At 37.0% G+C, this 24,500-nt stretch overlaps 1 protein-coding gene and 1 long non-coding RNA gene across 5 annotated transcripts in view; one reads left to right on the forward strand and one right to left on the reverse strand.

Moving 5' to 3' along the window:
• Window positions 1-3,609: 3,609 nt before the first annotated feature.
• Window positions 3,610-24,500, reverse strand: part of LOC139131942 (kinesin-like protein KIF3A) — a 32,018-nt gene continuing 11,127 nt past the window's right edge. Inside the window, exons 6-17 of one of the 4 annotated variants that reach the window (XR_011552217.1) lie at window positions 22,818-22,957; window positions 22,132-22,329; window positions 21,530-21,704; window positions 20,247-20,282; window positions 19,052-19,156; window positions 12,259-12,415; window positions 11,265-11,445; window positions 10,119-10,229; window positions 9,147-9,326; window positions 8,704-8,891; window positions 6,152-6,271; window positions 3,610-6,073 (exon numbers count right to left, since the gene is read on the reverse strand). Coding sequence is in view for 3 of the 4 variants with exons in the window: in XM_070698268.1 (XP_070554369.1) it covers window positions 6,229-6,271; window positions 8,704-8,891; window positions 9,147-9,326; window positions 10,119-10,229; window positions 11,265-11,445; window positions 12,259-12,415; window positions 19,052-19,156; window positions 20,247-20,282; window positions 21,530-21,704; window positions 22,132-22,329; window positions 22,818-22,957 (1,514 nt within the window). In the remaining variant the exon portion in view is untranslated. Of the gene's footprint in view, window positions 6,272-8,699; window positions 8,892-9,146; window positions 9,327-10,118; window positions 10,230-11,264; window positions 11,446-12,258; window positions 12,416-19,051; window positions 19,157-20,246; window positions 20,283-21,529; window positions 21,705-22,131; window positions 22,330-22,817; window positions 22,958-24,500 lie in introns of those variants that run through there. The other 3 variants (XM_070698268.1, XM_070698269.1, XM_070698270.1) reach the window with 3 other exon arrangements.
• On the forward strand, window positions 12,375-22,891 carry LOC139131944 (uncharacterized). Its single transcript, XR_011552218.1, has 3 exons — window positions 12,375-12,519; window positions 20,158-20,326; window positions 20,772-22,891. It is a non-coding gene; the product is annotated as an uncharacterized lncRNA (long non-coding RNA).

A 24,500-nucleotide genomic window follows, 5' to 3' on the forward strand; every position in this document is an offset into this window, starting at 1 on the left:
TACCCTAGTATTTAAACAATGGAGGTGCCCTATACGTGTCTATGAGGTATAGAGTACCGTATTGTATAAACAATGTACGGGGGAGGGGGGCTTTATTGGGGCTATTGGGGCTTTAAATTGGTGTTGATTTAACCAACTACAGCCTTGGTACTTGTGTTCAATTTCAGTTCTCCATTACTACTGCATGCAGGGATTGAAACACATACTGGAGGCATTCGTCACCCGTGGTAAATATATTTATTGCAGTTCAAGCTGACCTGTCAAAAAATAATGCACAATGAGTATTCTAAGATATCCATATTTAGGCATCGCAATACATGCCAGGTAGAAAGACTATTATTCTAGCACTAAATGTTACACTATATAATGCTATACTACTTTATCTGCACATGGCTGTGTCCGAGTAGCGTATGCACATGTATGTTTTATTCGAAAGGTCCATGGGTCTTTGTCGCAAAATGGAAGTAGACTTTACGCTCGGATTTGCATGTTATCATATCGGTCCTCCATATTTTGGGATATGGTAGTTTGATCATAAAGGAGGTATTGTTTTCATTATTTGAGGAATTTAAAGTATTCTCGTTAATGGGGACCACTTGTACTGAACAGATCCCTCTTGGTTCAGTTCTAAAGTAATTCAGCGTTCCACGACTATCATTTTATTAAGTCAATAATAAACCAGCGACCGCAGAAAACATTTAGTCGGTACAGGAACTTGTTTGTTAATATAAGCTCTGTAGCCATTATCGGTGACGAAAATGCAAGAAAGTTCGCTAGGTGAAAAAATAGTCACCAAGGAAATCAATACCGTGTTTTGATTTTCCATTCCAAAGAAGTGTCACTTGTACTTTCTAAAGGAAACAAAAGTTAAAGGTACACCGCAAGTTTTCAGTACGCTGAACACTTAGCCAAAAAAATTCATTTCGGTAAAATAAAGTCAAATTCATGAAAGAAAGATATATGGACCTCTGGCCAAAAGACAAGAAGTGATGTCAGGTGTTTCGAAAATAGTAAGCGCATCCTGCCCCACATGTGGCACCCGCCATATATCAATCTGTAAGTCAGCTAGGCAGTGGTCACTAACTAAGGTCCAAAGTCACCGATGGCATCGGCGATCATTTGTCGAAGAGAGATATTGTATTTATCTACCAGCTTGCGATACCTGCCAAAAAAGCGTTTGAATGTAGAGACAAGTCTTGCTCTGGTGTAACCTTGATTTTACAGTTTAACATTTGTAAGAGAGATGGCCATGTCTCTCTACAAAATCACCATATGAACTGCATGCTCTTGCATATCGAATAAGCTGGGAAATGTATACCCCATAAGCTGGTGAGAGTGGAATATTACTGATGAGGTGTGGGAAATTGATTATACTAAAGTTGAAATCATCTCTCTTGTCATATAGCCTAGTAGAAAGGTGACTATTAGAGTCAAATTCAAGTAAAATGTCCAGATATGAAGCAGAAGAGGCCGTTTCTATAGTTTCTTTAATCTCCAATTCTGGAGGATAAATCATAGCGAGATAGTCACTGAATTCCGAGTTATTCATTGAAATAACATCGTCTATGTATCTAAATGTTAGGTTGAAAGTTCTAGCTACAGAGACCTTTTTCTGTTTGATTAGGTTCTGGATAAATTCTGCCTCGTATGAGAACAGAAATAAGTCGGCAAGCAAGGGAGCACAGTTAGTGCCCATAGGAATTCCTATACACTGTTGGAAAATGTGTCCTCCAAATTCAACAAATATGTTGTCAATGAGGAAATCAAGCATACTGATAATGTCTTTCTCGGTATAAAACACTTTAGCGTTAGTTATATTTTAAACAAAATATGTAGAATTAAACCCTAATACCACATATTTGTAACGATGTGAGCCGTTTTTGTAGAAAAATGCTTGGTTGATGTGTTTTTCAAGCGTTCTTTCAATTTATCATGTGGTATACATGAGGAATTCAGGGGGGGATTCGAAAATTTTGGGGGTAGTAGAGGGGGGGACTTGAAAATTTTGCTCTACCTGTAGGGGGGGGGACTTGAAAATATTTGGTTCCCTTTTGTGTTTTGCATTCTCCAATGCCAAGTTTTGTAGGTAATTCAATGAAAAATGAATACCAGTTTTTATGTCATCAAATGTTGTAATGTTAGTAATAATGTAACAAAATCTAGAACCATTTTGTCACATTTCATGACTTTTATCTCGAAAAAATCTAAACGTGTGATTGTCGTAAAAAACAAACTTGAGCCTAGTAACAGGGCAGAGCTGCAACTGTTAATGATTTCTATGCAATATAACAACTACAGTTTCTTGCTATCTCCCTACAGCATGCTCAAACACACAATATTTAGTTTGTCGACAAAGCCTGTATATATAAATATAAATATGTATTTGGTGGTAATTTAATTGGTGTCCAGACTGACAGTCAGTTGTCAGTGATACAAATGTATGGTACACATACATAGGCTGTGATAGCAAGCTGAATACTAGACAATTCAACATGCTGTAGGGAGTAGAACAAGAACGCAGTTGTAAAACTGAACAAAAATATTGCCAAAATTATCAAAGTTAATACAGCTATACTGCCTATGGTAGTGTCACTATCATTAATGCTCTGCTACTGCAGTGTCACTGTCACTGCATACCTGAACAGGGCAGAGATAGCTCTGACTCTGATGTACATAGTAGTTGAAGAAGAGTTTGGGTCAAATGACGCTCATGACAGTGAAACATACTTGTACACAAGATCAGGCCCAGATAGTAACACATGGAAGAACACACAGACATTTTTGAATTCTGGCATATGAGAATAATCAAATATTAAAGAAAAAAGATGGGGTCACCATGCTTGATTTTCTAAATTTTCACATTCTTGTTATAAAATGATACAGAAGTAAAACTTTAAACAGTAAAGACTAAATGAAGAAATATGTGACCAAATGGAATTATTTATTTTTTAACCAAATTTGCAATTATTACACCCAAAATTTCAGAGATTAAAACATTTATTTGATGGAATAGTTTAACCTTCCAGTATTGTCAATTTGAGTAGCATCTAATTCATATATGTCTTGTAGTTTTGAAACGAATTTTTGGTAGGTCACTGTGCAATATGGCAATTAGCCAGAATTCACAATTTGCCTACTCTCTCATGATTGTCATTTTGTGTGCTCTTCAGCAGGAGCAATTGACCTGGCCAGAGTTGGATTAACTCAAGTTGGCTTTTAGACCAATAAATCTAAAAAATTCACTGATGCATTTAAAGAACTTGCCTTGTGAACTCAATCCATACAAACACCTACTGAAATATGGTATTATTCGAAAGGATCACGGTTTATGATAAACTGAAAGGATCCAGTAGTGTATGGGTCTCTGCAAACTCTAACTCCAAACACTACTCATGGCAGGAGTTGGACTTTGAGGCGAGACATACACAAAGATCTTTAAGTCTTGGTTTATCAGACACACCGCCATCTTTATCACTCATTTGTTGACTATATAATAATAAAACATATCGACACTTTTCAACTGGCAGAATTCTGGTGTCATTCTGGAAAGATTTGACATACACTTGCATTCACATCATACACAATTTCTAAATGAGACTATTGAAGATGTTAAACAGTGAGAATAATTTACTCCTGAATATCAAAAACCAAAATGTAATGCAACATTTTTTTGATCAATATGTACAAATACATAAAATCAGTAAGCCACTGATAACAATACTAGAGCATCTCTATTTTTTTACAGCAAAATTGACAAATATATTGATTCACATAAAGAGTGAATAGGTAGCAATGTACATTGGCCAGAATCAAATATGAACATCCAACCAGCTGCTTATCGGTGGTCATAATGCTCACATACAAAAAGAGCTGATTTCCCAAAACATGGTAAACAATGAATGGATACCCAGTTTACTTAATCCATCAAAATTTCCTTGATATGATATGGCCGACATTGACATGAAAATAAAAATCATACAAAAACTTGCACAAGATAATATTTTTTTTAATGTGAAATGGCTATTACTCTTCCATTGAAGCAGCACTGACATGTGTGTTTATATTGAACATACAGTTCTTTAGAAAGCATAATCAACACACACAATGTAAAGCTGCCTGGGTACTCAAGCTGGAGTACCTAGGCACCTTCCATGAAATAAAGCCTCTAGTGAATTATAGTTGTTTGCGTTGAACAGCTGGCGATACAAATACTAGACTTGTTTCTAAATTGACGAGTTGCAAACACTGTCAAGTGCAACTATCCTATCATCTAGCGGTTATGTCAGTCGATCGCAAAGAAATCAACTCTGAAGAAGTAAAAACATCGACTGAAAGGAAGTCAGACGCAGTCAAACAGCAACACTAGATCCACACACACACACACATCAATTCCGCATGTGTTCCCGACAGTTAGCGAAATGTTTGTGGATATGTACTGTTTTTTTGACAACGAGTGACCTCCCAGAGATAATAATTCAACTTTTGCAGAGTTGATTTCTGTGTTATTGACTAATATTACTACCTAGATGATAATTACACCTCACAGTGTTGGCAACTCATCGATTTAGACAGTATGTCCAGTTTCCATATTGCCAATGTTTCAATGAGAAACAACTGCGTGACAGACACCAGCGCCCTCAATGGCAATATCAGGAAAATGCCAAATGCAACATACATGAATTGCAAAAGATAATTTGATTTCTAGCCCTGATTGTTAACTTCTCACAAAAACGATGTATTCAAGAAAGTTCAAAATGGATGGAGGTATAACTAAATGGATGGATGGAGATAAAAAATAAGAGGAAAACTTTCTCTTTTATGAAAACCAAACATATTTGGTAATTGCTGAAAATTTGGATTTGGAAAGATAAAAATCATAACATCTTTAAATATAAATGTATGAAAAACCATGATGCAAGTCGATGTTAAATAAAGACACCTGGTTCTCAATTCAATAGAGTTCCTAAACAAGCCCCTATTGCAACATTACTATTCATAAAGGGTCAGCTCTTAAAGTGAACTCTTAATATTAACAAGAGGTCCCATTACACTTTGAAAGTGTATTGTACCTAGCTATGAAATACATTAATTCTCAAAACACTCAGTTACACACTGTTTCACACAGGGACATCCTCTTCAAATAATAAAAAAAATATTTTGACAAAAAAAAATAGTCAAATTCACTGTCACTTACCGGAAGTTACAGTTCTATGGTAAACTTTTACCTCAAACACCCCCCCCCAAAAAAATTGGTTTTAACACCATCATTGCTAATACGGTGAATTTGAAGTTTACTTATGTACATGAACCAGGGGGGATGGTAATTTTATTTTTAAATACAAAGAATATTGGATCTCTGGCAACACTATGATGTAAATAATTTCACTGAAACAGCTTTTCTGTCGTGAAGCAATGATTGGAAACCATTCCTGATACTCTGTAACATGCAATGGAAATGTTATTCATTCACACATCCTTTTTATTCAAGTGTAATAACATCACTCTTAAAACCATAGCATAACCATTTCCTGTGGTGAAATGATTAAAATTTCCATTTAAACCTGATAACAAGCATCTATAATATCTACCTATCTCACAATACAATTTGGTCTAACCCTATTATGGTCTATAGTGCAGTTAAAATATTGTTTTTTGTCATATGGAAAGCTTTTAGTGGTTTTAACACCCCCACCCCTACCCCTATCCCCCAACTTATACAGGGTAAAATTGATAATAAAAAGATCACCAGCCGTACAGTTCCTAAAATATGCAGTGAAAATGTCTAACAATGTCTGCTGAAAAAAGACGTTTGTCCCAGAAACAGAAATAAGATGATTTCAAGCCAATGGTGATCACTGATTCATCATTGGGCAATCACTCAGAAATCACTGGGTCATCAGTTACAAATCACTGGGTCACCACTGGGTCATTACTGGATCATCACTTGGTCATCACTTAGAAATCACTGGGTCCGTTGCTAAGTCATCAATCAGAAATCACTGGGTCATTGCTGGGTCATCATTTGGAAATCACTGGGTCATCACTGGGTCATTGCTGGGTCATCACTTGGAAATCACTGGGTCATCACTTAGAAATCACTTGGTCATCACTTAGAAATCACTGAGTCCGTTGCTAGGTCATCAATCAGAATTCACTGGGTCATCACTGGGTCATCAATCGGAAATCACTTGGTCACCACTGGGTCATCACTGGGTCATTGCTGGGTCATCACTGGGCAATCACTGAATCAATGTCCATTGATTTCTTGTTTCTGAAAATGAAGCATAGAAATCATCAGAAATTCAATCTGCAATCCGTATTCCCAGTCAATGTCATAACCACTGCAGTACATCAGAAACTTCCTCACTTGAAGAATTGGTAATACATATTTTTTGGTAATACATAATTTTTTTCATTCCTTTTAAGAAACAAAAAAAATACTGCAATTATATGGTGTCGCTCAAATTTGTTCAGAATTGGTATATATACACCAGTATGGGTTACCAATGATCAACAATAAATGTTGTTTCAATCTGTTCAGTGGAGGAAAATTCTACATTGATGTTATGACAATGATTTCTGCACAGTACAACCAGAAAAACAACAAGAAATATTTAAACCAGAAAAACAAGAATGACAAAAGTAATTAAGGTCTCAAACTTTAGGTACTGGAGGTCAACTTAAGCAACATGCATAGCAGAAACAAGCCCCTCTTAGTTTGAGTATAGACAGTCTTCCCCCCTCTACTATCTATGGTTTCAGCAGGTCTGTTAATATGTAACAGTTCATAAACGATGACAGGAAATGACTCAAGATCAGTGGAGTTGGCCTGTTTCTTACTGGCCTGCATATTTGCAGGATTTCCCTTTTTCTTACCTCATTTGCACATTTTTGACACTGATGTGTTCATTTGAACAAATTCACATCTCAACCCCTTCATCTACCTGTACACCAAATACTGAGATGGTAGCTTTGGCGGTATGGGAGCCTTTGTGTGTGACGGACATACATCCGCACATACATACCCACAAATATACAGACATACAGACGCCACCGACTCATCATATAAGCTCTTTTTGGTATATATATACAAAACCAAATATGAGCTAAAAATGAACAGAAAAACGCACACAGAAAAAAAATGCAAAAAGAGTTACAGGAGAAGGAAAGAGCACAAGCTTAGCATATCCATTTCATTCAATGCAAACGTCAAAAGTTCAATGTACGATAAAAAAAACTTAATTCTTAAAGTTTTGCTCCAACCCCCAACCACCCCTTAGATCTTACAGTACATTTGTTGAATGTTGATCACAGGTTCCCATATTTCCTTGTTGTGATACTTCAAATAATACTTCAATATAGGCAGGATGGGTGTCATTGCAAATAACAACAACATTAAAGTGAAAAACATGTCTTTCTGTTTCAAAAACTTATTGGTATGACAACAATCTCTGTCTGATAGCAAAGTGTCTACTTTGAACAACAACATCAACTTTTCTAGTTATAATAACAGCAAGGTGTTTGGTATTGCCAATGCTTTGCCTACATCGTTGGGTATTGATGAGGAAATGATAATGGTTGTTGACATATCTCTCCCTATTGCTACGTTAAGTAACTTACAATGGACGATTTTGCCGTGACCTCTAGGCTTGCTCCAAAACTGTGTGATTAATTGTGTCAGAATATAAATATACTAGTAATAAGCAAATTTCTGCAAAATATATCTCAAGTGAATGTAGCACCAGAGAAGTGAATACATTCTGACTGATGTTATTGTGTAATAGCCGTGTGATCTCATAGCCAGCACTAACTTACACCTTGCCAAGGCAAACATACAAAATGTAGTGAAGGATAAGAATGGTTAATAGCAATAGAGGTGGGGTATAGTGAAATGGTTGAGAATCTTTATTGAACCATAAAAAAATTGCCAAGCAATAAGTGGGCACGTCTATAAGACCTTGTGAGTTACATGTAGGAGGCTGGCTAACAACTTTATATTACTTTTATATTTTGACTGCTAGAAATGATTGGCAACATCCTGCACTGTGGCGCGTGATTTTCCTATTTGTTGTTCAGATTTATATCCTGGACCTTATTTGTCAGATGATGGAAATTCATATAAGACAGATTTTATACATCATTTAAGAACCATGGTAAAATTTCAGTTGGTGTGCACCCACCTGACATGTCCCTTTTCGACCAACATGCTGTGTGCAACCAAGTAAAAAACTGCATGTGCGCTCTTTTGCCAATGACCTTGCTCCAGGTCTTGTTTACTGGTTGTTCTCGGTTTTGATCGACTTTGCCACGAATGGAGTAAAAATACTAATTACTGCGGCATTTTCAAGAAATCTTTACTAAACCAAAGTAGAATATCCTTTTTGCCCGATGGAAAACTTTTACATGTTAATTCCCCCCACCCCCTACACCTACCCAACACCCCATTTGAAGAATTAACATTTTATCTGACACTGATCTTTTGACGTGGTCCCTCAATCAGAAGATGTCAGTTATTCAGACCAAAGATTCTTTGTTGCATAGTTATTTTAGAGCACAGGTCAGGTGACACATGAACAAAACAATCAATGATTGGCCAACATTTCCACCTCCTCTGTACCAGATCTCTGTAACAAACTCTTGGTGTGAGGCTAAACACCATGAGAGATGATACAGAGCAACGTAAGGAGGACTTTAGCAACTCACTTTTTGCCAGTCTTTGGTCTTCCTGAAGTCCTAACCTTCCCCCGTGTTTGTTTTGGTTTTTGCATGCCGTCACCCATGTAGGATAAGTAGATGGCTGACAAGTCTGGCTCTCCATACTTTTTCTCCTTGTTGTTCTCCGGTAAGGGTGTTTGCTTCCTCATGTTGTTGCCAGTATAAGCCACACATTTCTGTGAAAGAAGAGTGACACCAGTTTAGACAATGAACCGCTCTGCTCTATACTGCCGTAGAGGGCGCTCTTGTCTGCTGATGATGAGAATCTTGGCACTCGGTCATCAACTTTTAAAATCAACCATGAAATATGGCTGAGAATATTGCTGCTTTCAAGATAGGTGAAGAAACCTGAGAAGCAGGAAAGGAAGTTGTTTTGTGCCCAACTTACTGATTTTATTTAAAGAGAAAGAAAAATTCAAACTCCAACTTGCCAGCTGCCATTCACCAATATCTTCATTCCAATGGACATACTGTTCAATCATCTCCTGAAATTCTGGTGGAATAAAACTGTCTATGATAAGCATCTGAAGACGCAGTTCCCGACTCAGCTGCCGTACATTCTCCAGCAATCCCTCCATCTCTCTCTGATGCTCCTGTTGTAAATCAGCCATCTGAGTTTCAGGGAAAAGACACAAAAATCGCCATATTAAATGTGAAAGCATTGACAAAATATACATATTTCTTGGTGAAAAATAATTGCACCACCATAGTGCTGACAGGGACAATGCACTTTACGATTTTCAGAAAAATAATATTTTGATGACACGATAGTATGATCTAATCACTGGGACAGGGGATGGAAGTGCTTTTTAACCCTTTCAACCGCCTGGTTTGTCCCAAATCCATTGTTTTCTATGGTAAAGTTGGACCTGTATACAGGGAACTGGGGGTGAAAGGGTTAAGGGATGCACTGGTTTAAAAAACATGAAGGTATAATTGATTTTTTAAGGGACAAAGTCGGCCATTTTTCATGGATTTTGTTTGATGCAAGATACTACTTATATTGTTTGACATGTTGAAAGATACTGAATAAATGGGTGACCATGCATATATTCAACCCCAGTTTTCGGCAAATTAAATGAACCATCGCGAAAATGAATTAATGATCATGACCATTAATTCATTTTCACGATGGTTTCATGTATCGTGTCTAAAACTCGGGTTGAATATGTGCATTGTTACCCATTTATTCAGTATCATTCAACATGTCAAACAATATAAGTAGTATCTCGTATCAAACAAAATTCACTAAAAATGGCAGACTTTGTCCCTTTAAAAATCAAATAATTAGGAGGCATCAACACAAGTCTGATCATTTCCGCAATATTTTTGCAGGCTGGTTTTGTATGACAACCATTTTATACTTTTGAAACACAACTCTGAGAGACAGTGAAGTAACTCACCTCAGACTTTGCACTCATGAGCATTGTCCAGACTTTTTTCAATTTCTTAGTTTTACCAGCTGCCTCTTCCTGAAGATTGGAATACTTCTCCTCAATGTCCAGTCTTTCAGCCTGTTAAGTACATGAGTGAATGGAAAAGACTCTAAATTACAAGATTGCAAAAACTGGTACTGGTACAACTTTAAAAACTTTCAAGTCATCATTTACCCTTTACCTGCCAAGTTCATATTTCACCATCAGGTCAAGTTGGTTACAACTAGTAAAGCAAAACATGTCCCATATGGTGTATTATAACAAAGACTTGAAGATTTGAAGGTCTCTGAAGACAGAGATACTGTAAACATGATTTTTACAGATTAAGGCTGCTATAACATACTGACTTGGCAGATGGGGAAGTGATACTGTCTAGCAGGTAAAGAGTTAACTATAGACTGCTAGATTTAACAATCAGTGGAGCCAATTTGCAATAACATCAGAGCTTAACAGACAAATTTTCAGTTCCTGTAAGCTTTCAAACATAAATGCATGTTTCCATATTGTGAAAAACTATGTGAAATCTTACAGGAAATGAAAATATTGTGTGTTTTGCTCTCATGTTATCTCAAATTGCCATTACAAAACAAATCCCAAATAATCTTAAAGTTCAGATTTTCCTGCACAACTATAGAGTGCATAAAACTGTAGTACCCACGTACAATTTCAATGGACAGTGGTAGAGAGATACTCTCAACTCATACATGTAACATCCTTTCTAATTTGCCAAATTTACAAAGCTACCTTTAAATGTCAGTAACAAGCGCAATACTTTCCCAGTGTGGTAAAGAAGTCAACAACACCCTTCTATTGAGTAAAAACTAACATTTAAAAGTAAGGTGACTCTGCGCTTCAAGTTTTCGCACACCACATTTCCCAAACCATTCTATGTTGTTGGTGTTGTGTTTATGCATGAGTGAAAACAAAAAATACATCCAAACATGCATAGGGCATGGTAGTATATACAACCCTACATAAATAGACCACTGTAAGCCATAATTTACAGAGTGTGAACAAATGAAGCAGGGTGGGCTGGACCAATGTCTGATGAATGAACACCAAATGACTGGTATTCCAAACAATATATGTACATAATCTGTGATTGAAACACACCTCTTTCTCTTCCAGCTGTTTCCTCAATTCTTCTTCTTTACTCCTCCTTTGTGCCAGTTCCAATGCTGACTCTTCAAGCAATCTCTCCTGTTCTTCAGCTTTCTGCAGCAGATCAACACCGCCGACAATCACCTTCTTCTCAATGGCTTTGAGCTTGTCCACCAATATATCATGTTCTTGACTGTTAAGAAACAGTGAAAGAAGTTTTACTGTGTCCATCTTGTTTCTCAAACTGCTTTTGACATGTCATAAAGTTCAACCTGATCATCATCTCTTCCATGGCATGTTGATCAAACCCCACAACATACTGGTAGTTTGGTAGTGATAGCTTTTCAAAGTACAGAGACATACACGTACTACATCTGTCAGGTAACTGATTCATAATATATATGATTATCTGTCAACAAGAGAAACTAACCTCTTAAGGATGTACGAGCGGTACGCGCGCGTGGAATTTGTCACTTCCCATAGGATTACATTGAAATTTGCTGGAAAATCAATTTCTACTATTGTCATTTTCATGAAAATTGGCACAAAGCTCAGTCTAGAGAAATAAATAATAGTGATCAAATAAAATGATATGGTCACCGCGCTTAATTTTTGAATAAACAGCATTGAATTATTTCCTCCATAGAAAAAGCATCGGTGAAAAAATGCTGACTCGGCATTTTTCTCATAAATGGCAAATTCATGGTCATGTATCTCAAAAACGAGCGCGGTGACCCCTATATTTTATCACACATTTTGATAATACTTACAAAGGAGAATCCAAAAATCGACAATTTAGAGAAATGACATTACTTTTAATTTTACCGATTGTACATCCTTAAGAAAGAAGTCTCAAAGGTTAATGTACACAAACAGATTTGTATGCGTTCATGTTAAGGCAAGTATTGGTAAATTTATAAGATGAACAGTTTCAATGATGTCATAGAAAATCACATACCCTAAAACAGACTAAAATTGATAGCATTTCTCTCTCTCTCTCACTTACTGAGCTTTATGTAGCTCTGCTTCTCTCTTCTCAAGTTCTGCCTGTGCTCGGTTTTTCTCTTCTTCCTCCATATCCTTGGTCTGTTCCAGTGCTTTCCTTTGCTCATCAATTTTTCTCTGCATCTCTTCCATCTTTTCCGGCGACAAATTCTTTTTTCCTGAAATGGAATATGCTAGCGCTCATCAAGTATACTGAAAGATGCTACAGCTCTCCATGTGCTCAGACGAATGTGAGAAGATAGGCACATGTAAATAAGATGTGGTAAGAAAATGCTTACAATCATTCTTTGGAGTCAACAGAGAAGTTTATAATGAATACTTTCAGCCCATTTATATACTTTAAAGTTGCAATATGGATCAAAACTGTCGATTTTTTTTCGTAAAACTAAAGCAAATAGACCATACTACGTTGAAGTACTCTTCTTAGCTAAGCCTCTTACCAATCCCGGCACACAAACACGTTCATTTTGATATGTTGCGGCCGCCTAGAAAAGCTGTTTTGTAAACAAACTTTCAAAACAAAAAGTCATCGTTGATGACACAGTCCCCACTTGTTAATGGGTACTTTGATTACAGGTCCTCAGAGAGGATAGAGTCCTCTTCATTAGGTCTGTGATAAAAATACTTTTGAATAAATTCGCTTGATACATGTGTGAGTTGTAGTTCAGAACATGGAAAAATCGTAATAAAATGGCCACACGGTGGCCATATTGGATCGTATCACAAAACAAATAAATGTGCATATGTATGACATAGGTCAATGTCCTTGTAGCAAATTTGATTAAATTGGTTGAGATATGCCTGAGTTATGGCTTGTACATGAAAAAATCATAACAAAATGGCCGCACAGCAGCCATATTGGATTGTATCACAAAACAAATTAATGTGCATATGTATGACATTGGTCAATCTCCTTGTACCAACTTTGAATAAATTCACTTGATACATGTCTGAGTTATGGTTCTGGACATGAAAAAATGTAATAAAATGGCCACACGGTGGCCATATTGGATCGTATCACAAAACAAATCAATGTGCATGTGCATGACATAGGTCAATATCCTTGTACCAAGTTTGAATAAAATCGGTTGAGTTATGCCTGAGTTATGGCTCTGTACATGAAAAAATCGTAACAAAATGGCTGCACGGTGGCCATATTGGATCGTATCACAAAAAAATTGACGTGCATATCTATGACATTGGTCAATGTCCTTGTACCAACTTTGAATAAAATCTGTTGAAACATGCCTGAGTAATGGCTCTGTACATGAAAAAATCGTAACAAAATGGCTGCACGGCGGCCATATTGGATCGTATCACACAAAAACTTGACGTGCATATCTATGACATTGGTCAATGTCCTTGGACCAACTTTGAATAAAATCAGTTGAAACATGCCTGAGTTATGGCTCTGTACATGAAAAAATCGTAATAAAATGGCCGCCTGGCAGCCATATTGGATCGTATCACAAAACAAATCGACGTGCATCTGTATGACATATGAAGTAATCCTTGTACCAAGTTTGAATGAAATCGCTCCAGGCATCTCTGAGATATCTGCGTGAACGGACGGACGGACGCACGCACGGACGCACGCACGCACGCACGGACATGACCAAACCTATAAGTCCCCCCGACGGTGTCCGCGGGGACTAAAAACATTGGCGTTTCTGCTGTGCACGTGACAAGTACAACCAAGAGTGATGACGTCTCAATAGAGTGCACGTTGGAGGGGCGATGTTGACACGATGACAGAATTTGACATACATAATGATAATTTATTGTAAATTTTGCGTTTGCCTAACTTTGGTAGCATCACAATGTTTCAGAAATATAAGTATATCGATATGATAAAGTACAGGTCGACAAAAGATTGTGTGATTAATTTTTCTCACCCATATACATGTATGTCAGTGCCGCGCCGTGTGCACCTACTGCTGTGTACGTTCGATCGATCGAGCGTCCAGACCACGTACACCGATCTGGTTGTGTTCACCGCGTGCCTGACAGCGTTTCTGCAATCCTCTCCCCGTTGCATGTTGTTACGTTTTTTTGCTCATGTGTTCACACACGTGAGCATATGGTTTAGCGATGTCTGTGTGTGTGTGTGTGTGTGTGTGTGTCTGTCTGTATACCAGATATCTCAAGAACTGCTGAAGTGATGTCAACCAAATTTGGTACACAGCTTTAGGATCTAAATGGCAAGAACTGAAAAGGTTTTGGTTGGCGTGGCTTGGATATTTATGAAGTTATGAAAGTTTTAATTTTTCTGTTACATGGTTGTCTATGAGAGAGCTTTTGCTAACGCAGCGTATGACAAGTGAAAACGATCGACTGTTTGAGGGCGCTGTGAAATGAGCTGGTCCAGGTTGGCTGCAGCTGGATAGCTCTGGTTTCAACCACAGTTCCTCTGTGTTTCAACCTCGTATTGAACGTTAAAAATATGATATTTTATGACTCATTCAACTCACTATTCAAGATAAAATATCATTTAGCAAATTAGCTTTACCCTTGGTGATTGATTGTTTCTCTCACTGCCCGATCGCCAGAAATGACTACATACGTTCTCCACCTAGCCTCATGGCATGGCATTATCACTCGCCCCGATCCCTAAATATGGAAGTGCTGATGAATAATAACTTTGGGTCAAAGGTATCGAAGTGTCCGATCAGGTTCGTGCACAGAGTCCAAGGCCGTGACCTACTTCATGTACTTCTGCCGTCTTTTGATTTTGCTTCGTCAAGAAACGTGCTCGCCATTGTCCATAAAAGTATGTTTGCTCTCCTTTGTAAGCATTTTTAAATTCTAACTGTGTCAGATTAAAAAGGTGAGGTTGTTCGTGAAACAAATTCCGGGATAGGCTTTGGTATGCATACGATCGGCAGTGCATGTAGCGTACCATGCTTGTGTAACTGCCAAGCTCAACCTGCATTCACAGTTGGTACTCATGTACAATCATGATGTGTTCAATTCCGATGAAGATTCATAAGTCTTACTTTTGCAGTCTTTTTTCCGTATGATAATCCCGACAATTTGTGTTACGATTAGACGTGGTGGCCATTTTATAAGTTTTCAATACTGCAAAGCTACATAGCGTCACTATCGCGTGATCAAGGTAGGCCTACAGCGTTGTTGAACGGGATACAGAAACTCTGCAGAGGGAGAAACGATCGTTGACATGAACAGTCAATGTACTTCAGCACGTAGTCTGCAGATTGCGGATTGAGAAAATAAACATGTCCCACTAAATAACGGAATATTATTGTACATTAACTCGATATTAATCAAATTTCCAGCTCATCGCAAAAAATGTATTGCAAAGATTTGTCACTGTCAAATACTGCACTGTACGGAAAAAAACAGTCTGTAGAATAGTTCAAGTAGTACTACAACACTTGTGTTGTCAATTTTGATTTCATTTCACAAACTTCATACTTCATTGTGTATCGCGTATTTCAGCTTTTGTGAAGCCATTTTATTGATATTTTCAATTTTTGTCTTGGCTTTGTTGTGGAACATGTTGAATCGTCCGCGTGGACATGTAGGCACTAGGCCGTGGTGCAAACATTCAGTGGCCAAATTATCGTTTCGAAGCAAACAGTTCTATCACAGAAACACCATCAATTCTCTCTAGCAAAGTTGCGTTAAATATTCAGTAAAATGTCACATAACGTTAAAAGTGTGACGGGGTCGAAGTGACTTGGGTACCGGGGTCGACCAAAACCAGTGTGAATTACTGGGGTCGAAGCGGACAGCGGTCGGGATGACGTGTTCCCCAAGCGAGCTACCTTCAGAAGTCTGTTTCGTCGCAAAAAACATCAACTTTTAAAACCCGTCATTTATTTACTGATGTTATTCTCAGCATCACAAACATATACGCCTCTGCTATGTATCACAGCAAATAGTTATATTTGAGCGCCCCGTAAATGGGATCCTCGTTTTTTTGCGAACCCGGAAGTGTGTCTTGCTCAATGCATTTCCTACCCATAGCAAGGGAAACTGCCCGCTTTCCCATGCACCTTTTTTCAATGCCAGTGCAACGCTATCTGTGCAAAATTTGTGGTGATATGCTCCCGTGTGATGGAAAACCTCTCTTATTCTAACAATGACGTAGTTGACTTTAGACTTCGATTTTGTAAATGTGATGTCCATGCAGTGAGTTTGGGTTAGCACGCTTATAATGCAATCTTCGCCCGCCTGCGGTCCGATATCCCGCATAAGGCATAAGACCACTAGAAAGATTGCAAGAAACCCGTATTTCAACTCTGTTGTCATTTTTAGTTGCCTTCACTGCTTATCGGAGAGGTTTTTCCAGGATTGGAAGCCGTGGGAATGTAAATCTATATCTTTCTCTGTACTACGCCCTTATAGATCGCCTCTAACTCCTGAAAACAACAGTAGAAATCAAAACCACGCGGTCCATTTGCAAGCAAAGAGTTCAAAGATCATTTTCCGCATGCGGGAAAATTTGGCCACCGATGAAATTTTTCGTCTCAAGCGTTAAAGTTGAGTATGCGAAATCTGTGTTGCTGGAAGCCTTTTTGTTTGCCAAGGACCTAAAGTGGGCCACCTGATTGGCCCAAACGATGGCATAGTGTACATACTATGATATAACGTTATTCGAAAGTCATTAACTAGTTTTATTTCAGCCAATTCCTTATTTGCATATGTAATGAACATTTCTAATTAGGGATATATATCTGAATTGACTCAACCAAAGTTGATGAATCTTGCTACATATATTTCAGATACTATAATACATGTTATTGAAATTCGTTAAGAATTTTTGCTTCAGCCAATTTCTAATTTACATATTTGATGAACTTTCTTAATTAGGGATAATTATCTGTATTGACTTGACCAAAGTCAACAAAACTTGCTATGTACATTAAAGATACTATGATACAAGATTATTGAAAGTCATTTGACATTTTTATTTCAGCCGATATTTGCATATTTAATGAACCTTCCTAATTAGGGATATATACTGGGATTTACTTGATAAAAGTTGGCGAAACATGCTGTGTACATTGATCATTATACCAGGTTATAACAGTATTGAAAGTCATTTTGCATTTTCATGTCAGCTAATTCATAATTTGCATAGCTAATGAGCTTTCATGGTTTGCATATAGGGCTTGAAGGACTTGACCAAAGGCAATTACACATGCTATATTGTGATACAATGACAGTACTCAAAGAAATTAATTATTTTTATTTCAGCTAATTACATATTTGAATACTTAATGACCTTTAGAATTGATCTTTGGTGAAATTCATTATGTTGATCATAACACTTTCAATGAAGTTGCAAACATGTAGCAAAGGTTCAAACTTGTACATAAATGCAATATATAATGAAACACATGAGCATTTTCAGTTCATATCTGGTCATGTTAAAGGCGAGGTATCTGCACGCTATATTTATTTGAAAGCTTTGCCCACTTCAGTATCATCCACCACTGCAGAAGTTCGGCAACTGTCTTGCCCCACAGTCTGGTCTTGCATGGCCATGTCAGCGCGTCGATCGACGCGTCATAAATGAGACCATGCCATTAATGATGGAGACTGCAGTTTTTCTTTGTTTCTGAAAAATGCACATTTGACCTGAAGGATATAGATTATCAATGAAAGCTAACAGATCTAAGTTATTTCCTTTCAGAGGGACTACGGCCCGTTTCACATTACAAATCGTGGGGTCTGCATGGTGTTGTTAGGTCAGTGTTGCCCGAGGAAACACCACTGGCTAGCGCAGTTTATCATCAGACAGTGGCGACGTTAGTGTTTTCGCGAGAAACTGTAAACACAGTCTGCCTCCTCGACGTGGAGCAGTAGTCGCGTGTCATTCTTTTTTCTGGTTCCATCTTTCGATCTGACCAAACAATGTTTATTTTGCCAACATTTTTGGCTAATTTCTTCCATTTTTACAAGGCTGAATCAGTCAGCAGAGACCCAGGGCGTGGGCAGAGACCTGACCGCTTGCCCTTGGGAAGGCTAGCTAGGCATGTTGACATGATGTTGCAATTTCGCAAACCTTTACCATGCACCAAATACGCATGCGTACATATTCAAATGGTAAAAATGACGTTTCAAATTCTGCGCTTTACTCTCGCACAACAGTATGTACCAAAACAGCAATTTATTCCGTAATTAAATCAGTTTACTCAAATTAGAGCCATCCCCGTGTTCCTGTTAATGGTTGAATCTGCAAATGAAATTGTTACGGATTTTTCTATAAAGTTAAATCTTCGAAATATGAAGGTCAATTCTGATCCATATTGCAACTTTAAATGGACTATTAAAGTCTAATTTTCACTTGAAAATGTAAAGTTGAACAACAATTTTGTAAGGGAATTGTAATATTACATTGAAAAATGAATATAGAGCAGTTGATTGCAGAAATGAAACAAAAGTGGTATCTTTCGCTGTCTCTCAGAGTAATAATGATGTGCCATTTTTGAAAATGGATTACAATGACTTAGAGAACATAAAGTAAGTATGCCAGGAATGAATTTTATTGTGTCTGTGAACGATTATACACCAACCTTTACAGTAACAGCAGCTGTATTATCTGACAATAGCATTTTCAGGCAGATATCGGTAGCACTTGTTAGACACAAAAGGCCTGGTTAATGCAATAACCATGGCCACAAATTTTTATTTACAAAATCTTACCCCTTTCACCCCGTTCATGATCATCTTTTGGTATAACCCCATTGTTAAGAGTGGTATAGTAAGAACTCTACACAGGAAAACAGGGTGGGATGGCTGCATGAAAGAAAGAGTTGCCTCACCTTTCTTTTTCCTCCTCCTCTTTTTCCTCTCGCCATCAGGACCAATTTCACCCTCTTCATCCTCTGTGTCTGTTTCATCACTTCCAGACCCTGAAAAGTATTCTCCTGAAGAGAAAAACATTTGACAATCCAAATTTTTAATGCACATTTTCTAGATTTTATCGCAGAAAATTTTGACTTTCATTCCTGTCATGCATATACATTATATTGATGAAACTTCTGTACTCAACGGACAAGACAACCGAGAAGTAAAAATTAATGCATTGACTTTTGCATATGACATCATCAATCTCATTAAAATGTGGTACAGTGCAGTGGCGTTTTGATATGTTACTTACTTGGAAACTCTTCATCCATCAATACTCAATCACATGTTGGTTACCATTTAAGGTCAAAAAGCCACTTCACTGTGCACCATTTCAATGAAATTATTCCCAGTGTCATACAGGCTACGTGTAGTGCATGCATTGTGTGAAGCAGCTAGCTGGCAATTTGAATTCTCCATTAAGTTACTCCAATGCTGACAGCTTGAATTCTCATTGGCTGAGTATATCATCACATGACACAATGGCACATCATTCATTGGCAAAGTATCGGGCATACTCAAAACTTCATTTTCAGAATGTCACAAATACAAACAGCTTGATTTAAGAATAAAGAAGACATGTAAATGTTAAACAAATTTACAAGTAAATACTAAAATTTATGCTGCAAGGCCAATTTTACATGAGATTTTGTTTGTTTTTGAATGACTGCGAGTAATTCATTAATGTTTTGCTATATATGCATGACAAGATGAGCATTAACATTAGCACATTATTTTTAATTGCAAAATAATTGTAAATGGAAGATCATGCAAATGCAGTATTCTTGTTATCTAAATATTTTGAGATGAAATTTGAAGTTAATTTGACCTACATGCTATACGGTAGATTCAGTTTACTGACTCTATCATGATAACGCATTACTTTGACTTTAATATGATGGAGTGTTCAAAGAGAAATTATATTCAAAGCTTTGTGTAAAAAATTTCATCGGTGAAAATTTCATTTACATGCTGCATAAGGTAATCTTCCACTTGCGTATACATAAATTGTTTTTCCCAGAAAACACAACATGGTTGACATAAAAAACACTTGCATGCAAGGACGACTGACAAGTTGTGGACAGAGCACGGCACAAGAGCTAATATTACCGGAACTATCTGAGCACTCAGATCCATCAGAGTCTTCTGAATAATGGAATAACGGGAAAGGAGTGGATAGAGAAAGAAAGGTAGAGAATGGGATGAGAATGGATTGAGAATAGCTGATAATTGATGAGAATAGGTTGATGTAGAAAAGATGTTATACTTTAAGTTCAAAGCATTGTAAGAAAACTACTGGACAGACAACAGGGTTTAATTCTATACACATGTACATATTTCTTCCTTTATATGCACATTTACGTTAATTTCTTATTTCTATGACATAGTGTGAGCAGATACACATCTAGTGAGTGGCAAAGAGCAAAACCCATACCGTCTGCGTCATATTACAGAGATCCGATATAGTATGTCATTCAGGAAGTTGAGAGAATAAAAAAACAGAACACCATGTTGAAAACTATGAGTTGTCATCTCAAGTAATCATGAAATCAAAGTGCATGGTTATTTTTATGCTGCATCAAACACATTGTCTAATTCTTCTCAAATTTACTTTGTGCTGCTGAATATGCAAAGATGTGATGCATTGGGGACAAGGAAAAGCATCTATGATATGATTGAGTCACTGTGTGTGGAGGAAGTAAATATCAAACATTACAAGTACATACAGGTAATGTATCATTCGTCACCTGTTTCAAAATCCTAGATGAGCATGCAAGAACACTTTGTTTTCACAAGAAATCATCATACATGTAGATTCATAAGAAAGCCATCCATACCATGCTTGGTGTGTAAACATTTTGGTGTAAAATAATACAAATATAATATTTTGTGTGTACCCTATCCAATTTTTCTTAACAATTAAAACATCATGAAGACTGTACATCTCTGTGGATGATCAATGTCTGATCAAAATTGCAAGCATGGTAGTATTTACAACCGGCAGTCAGGAGATTGCTGATTTCAAGGTAATCTGTAGACAATTGTAGTGAATATTTTGTTTTCTAGGCTTTTGGCCCAGATCTCAAAACTGTCTTTACCATGTGAATGATCGAAACACTCCAAAAGAAACAGATTTAAAGCCATACCACCTTGGCTTTATATTTACATGTACATTTTAACAATTAAATATCCTGAAGGCTGAACGTCTCTTTGGACGATCAATTTCTGATCAAGAAAAGGTCTACATATGGTAGTGTTTACAACGGGCAGTGGATGGAACTGCCAGCTGTGCAGGACCTCTTGTGACATAACACTAGATCATACACAAAATGCTATTTTGAATCACTTGCTGCTTCGACACAGGAAAATAAAACTAAAAACTAACACCTTACCTTCTTCAAGTTTTCTCTTGAGTTCTTCAATTTCTTTCTGGAACTGTCTGAGAAGAGCATCTTTTGGATCTTCATTGATCTTGGCCTTGTTCTTGATGTTCTTGGCACGGTTGGCATACCTCAGTGTGCTCATCGTCTCATCGTAGTTGTAGTCAGCTGGTCCAAAATTGGCACACTGAAAAAAAAATAAAGGTTGTGACACTAGTGTAAACAACAGAAACCGAGTTATCTACCATTGATCGATGAAACAATACAATTCATGAATGAAATAGGACAAGAATGAAAGATGTGAAACTAAATTCTGTCTACCCTTTCTATTCCATGGTTTGGCCAAACTCAATTTTTTACGGTGAGGTTGACCTGTGTACTGAACACTGAGGCTGAAGGACAATAACGCCGAATTGTAAATTTCTTCAGGTAAATTAGTGCATTTGAAAGTAATTCAAAAGAAATGGCAGAGGGCAGTTGAGAGATGCTTGCTTTACATGTAACATAAACCCATGGGTATTCCTGTCCAGGAAACGTAAAACTAAATTTCAACTGTCTGCACAGACAATCAACAAATTGAATAAACTTAATATTTGGATGTGTAATTCACTCACCATAACAGTCTTTGCATTTCCTCCTAAGGAATCCTGCAGAAGCCTTGTCAACTTGGAATTACGGTATGGTATGTGCGTACTCTTTCCATCGACCAATGCGGAGATGACGTTACCAAGTGTTGACAATGACAGGTTGATTTTTGTGGCTTCTTTAAGTCTTTGACCGGTGGCACCCGTCTTTGACTGCCTCTCAGAACCCTGCCATTTCAGGAAATAAAATTCAGTTGACGCAATTGAGATGCTGGGGAAATCTGAGTCAGATCCTTTGACTGTTATGTTTCCCACCAAAATTTTAGTGCAACATTCAACCAATTTTTATGAATTTTGCTGCAATATTTTTGATAATTTTGGATCAAATGGACATCACATTTCATTGGCTATAGTTTTTTATCAACATTTTGGCAAAAAATTAAAAAAAAATTGACTAGGATATATTTTGTAAAGGCAACAAAAATGACTTTGGCACTCAAGGGTTAATCACTGCTTTCACAAATAAATCATAACTTGAACATAAAAATAAATATCAAAAGTCTACACTAAGACTCAATCCAATAGACCTCATGAACTCCCACGAGAAGATACCTCAAATAAACTTTTACAAACTTTCTATTATCTACATCTTGTTAGTTGTTTTTTTTCATCTCACTCCCATACAGGTCATTTTGTGGTATTTGTTTTTAACTTACAGCCAAATCTACCAGATGGAGTTTGCCAACTCTGACATGGTGTTTTTTATCAGGACCTGGCTCACTGCACTCGATGGTGATAGAAAATATTGCATGGGAGCGTGAACTGTGTTCATTCATGTTGGTCGCCCCAGTAGATCCTGTGACAGACATGAAAAAAGAAGTTTTACTCCATGGTAAAAGATATTTAAGAATAAAAGGATAAACATACAGGGCCAAAGTCCCTGAAGCTGCTATAGACATGGATACAAAATTAAGTATTTCCTAACTGTATGAAATTATCTCACTAAGGTCATCGTTGGGACCTGTAAACCAAATATTAAAGCTGTCTGACTAGCGGTTTTGAAAAAACAAGCGACCCAACAGTCGACAGAGCTCTGCTGTGTTATGTAGAGATTAACTTTTTGTGACACATGTATTGATGAAGAAGGTGGATATCTTTGATAGCTCATTTCAGGATGGCCTGACCAAAAATGGAAAAATTAGCTGCAAAACTACAAAATTGATGATTTCATCATAATTTCAATATATTACATTAAGATAAAGCCTAGGAACCTGTATACCAAATATCAAAACTATCAGATGAGTAACTTTGAGAAACAAATATTTTGACCAAAAATGGCAAAAGTTTACCCAAAAATACAAAAATTGAAGATTTCATCAAATTTCGATATATCACACTAAGACAACCCCTAGGAACCTGTATAGAAAATATCAAAGTGATCAGACAAGTAGTTTTTGAGAAATACATATTTTGACCAAAAACGGCAAAAATTGCACTAAAAATACAAAATTGCAGATTTCATCATATATTCAATATATCATATTTAGTCCATCTGTAGGAACCTGTATATCAAAGCTGTCAAATGAGCGGTTTTGTTGAAATAAAGTTTTGATCAAAAATGACAAAAAAATTCCTTAAAAATACATATTTGCATATTTCATCACAATTTGAACAAATCTAAGTTGGGTTATCCCTAGGGACCTGTGTACCTAATAACAAAGCTGTCTGGCCAGCAGTTACGAAGAAGGAGATTTTTTACCCAAAACACCTTTTTTGGTGCTAATTTGCATATTTTCAACAATATCAAAAAATTAAAAACAAAAGTTTCTCATAATCATATTTTTCATCTACACAACAAATATCAAATCAGTAAGTACTGCGGTTCTCAAGATATTTGAGTGGACAGACGCCTCACAAACGGACATACATACATACATACATACATACATACATACATACATACATACATACATACATACACACACACACACACACACACACACACACACATACATACATACATACATACATACATACATACATACATACATACATACATACATACATACATACATACATACATACATACATGTACAAACATACAGACTGACGACGGACGCCGGACAGATACCCATCCCAATAGCTTCTATAGACTATAGTCTATAGTAGTTAATAAAAAGCATACAAAAAAACTCATGATTTGATGAAGTAATATGTGTCTCAAAAATGTTTACTTCACATTTTCCCAAGCATTCTTCCAGAAACTGTAAACCATTTCTTTCATAAGCAAGAATAAAAGAATAAAAATCAGGGGTTCACTTTGCAAAGTTTGTGATTAGAAAAACAAATTACTGAAAATGTACACATATTTGAAATAATTCAAACTGCATGCTACATCC

Source organism: Ptychodera flava, chromosome 4 (genome assembly GCF_041260155.1).
Source record: "Ptychodera flava strain L36383 chromosome 4, AS_Pfla_20210202, whole genome shotgun sequence".
NCBI classification, from domain to species: Eukaryota; Metazoa; Hemichordata; class Enteropneusta; family Ptychoderidae; genus Ptychodera; species Ptychodera flava.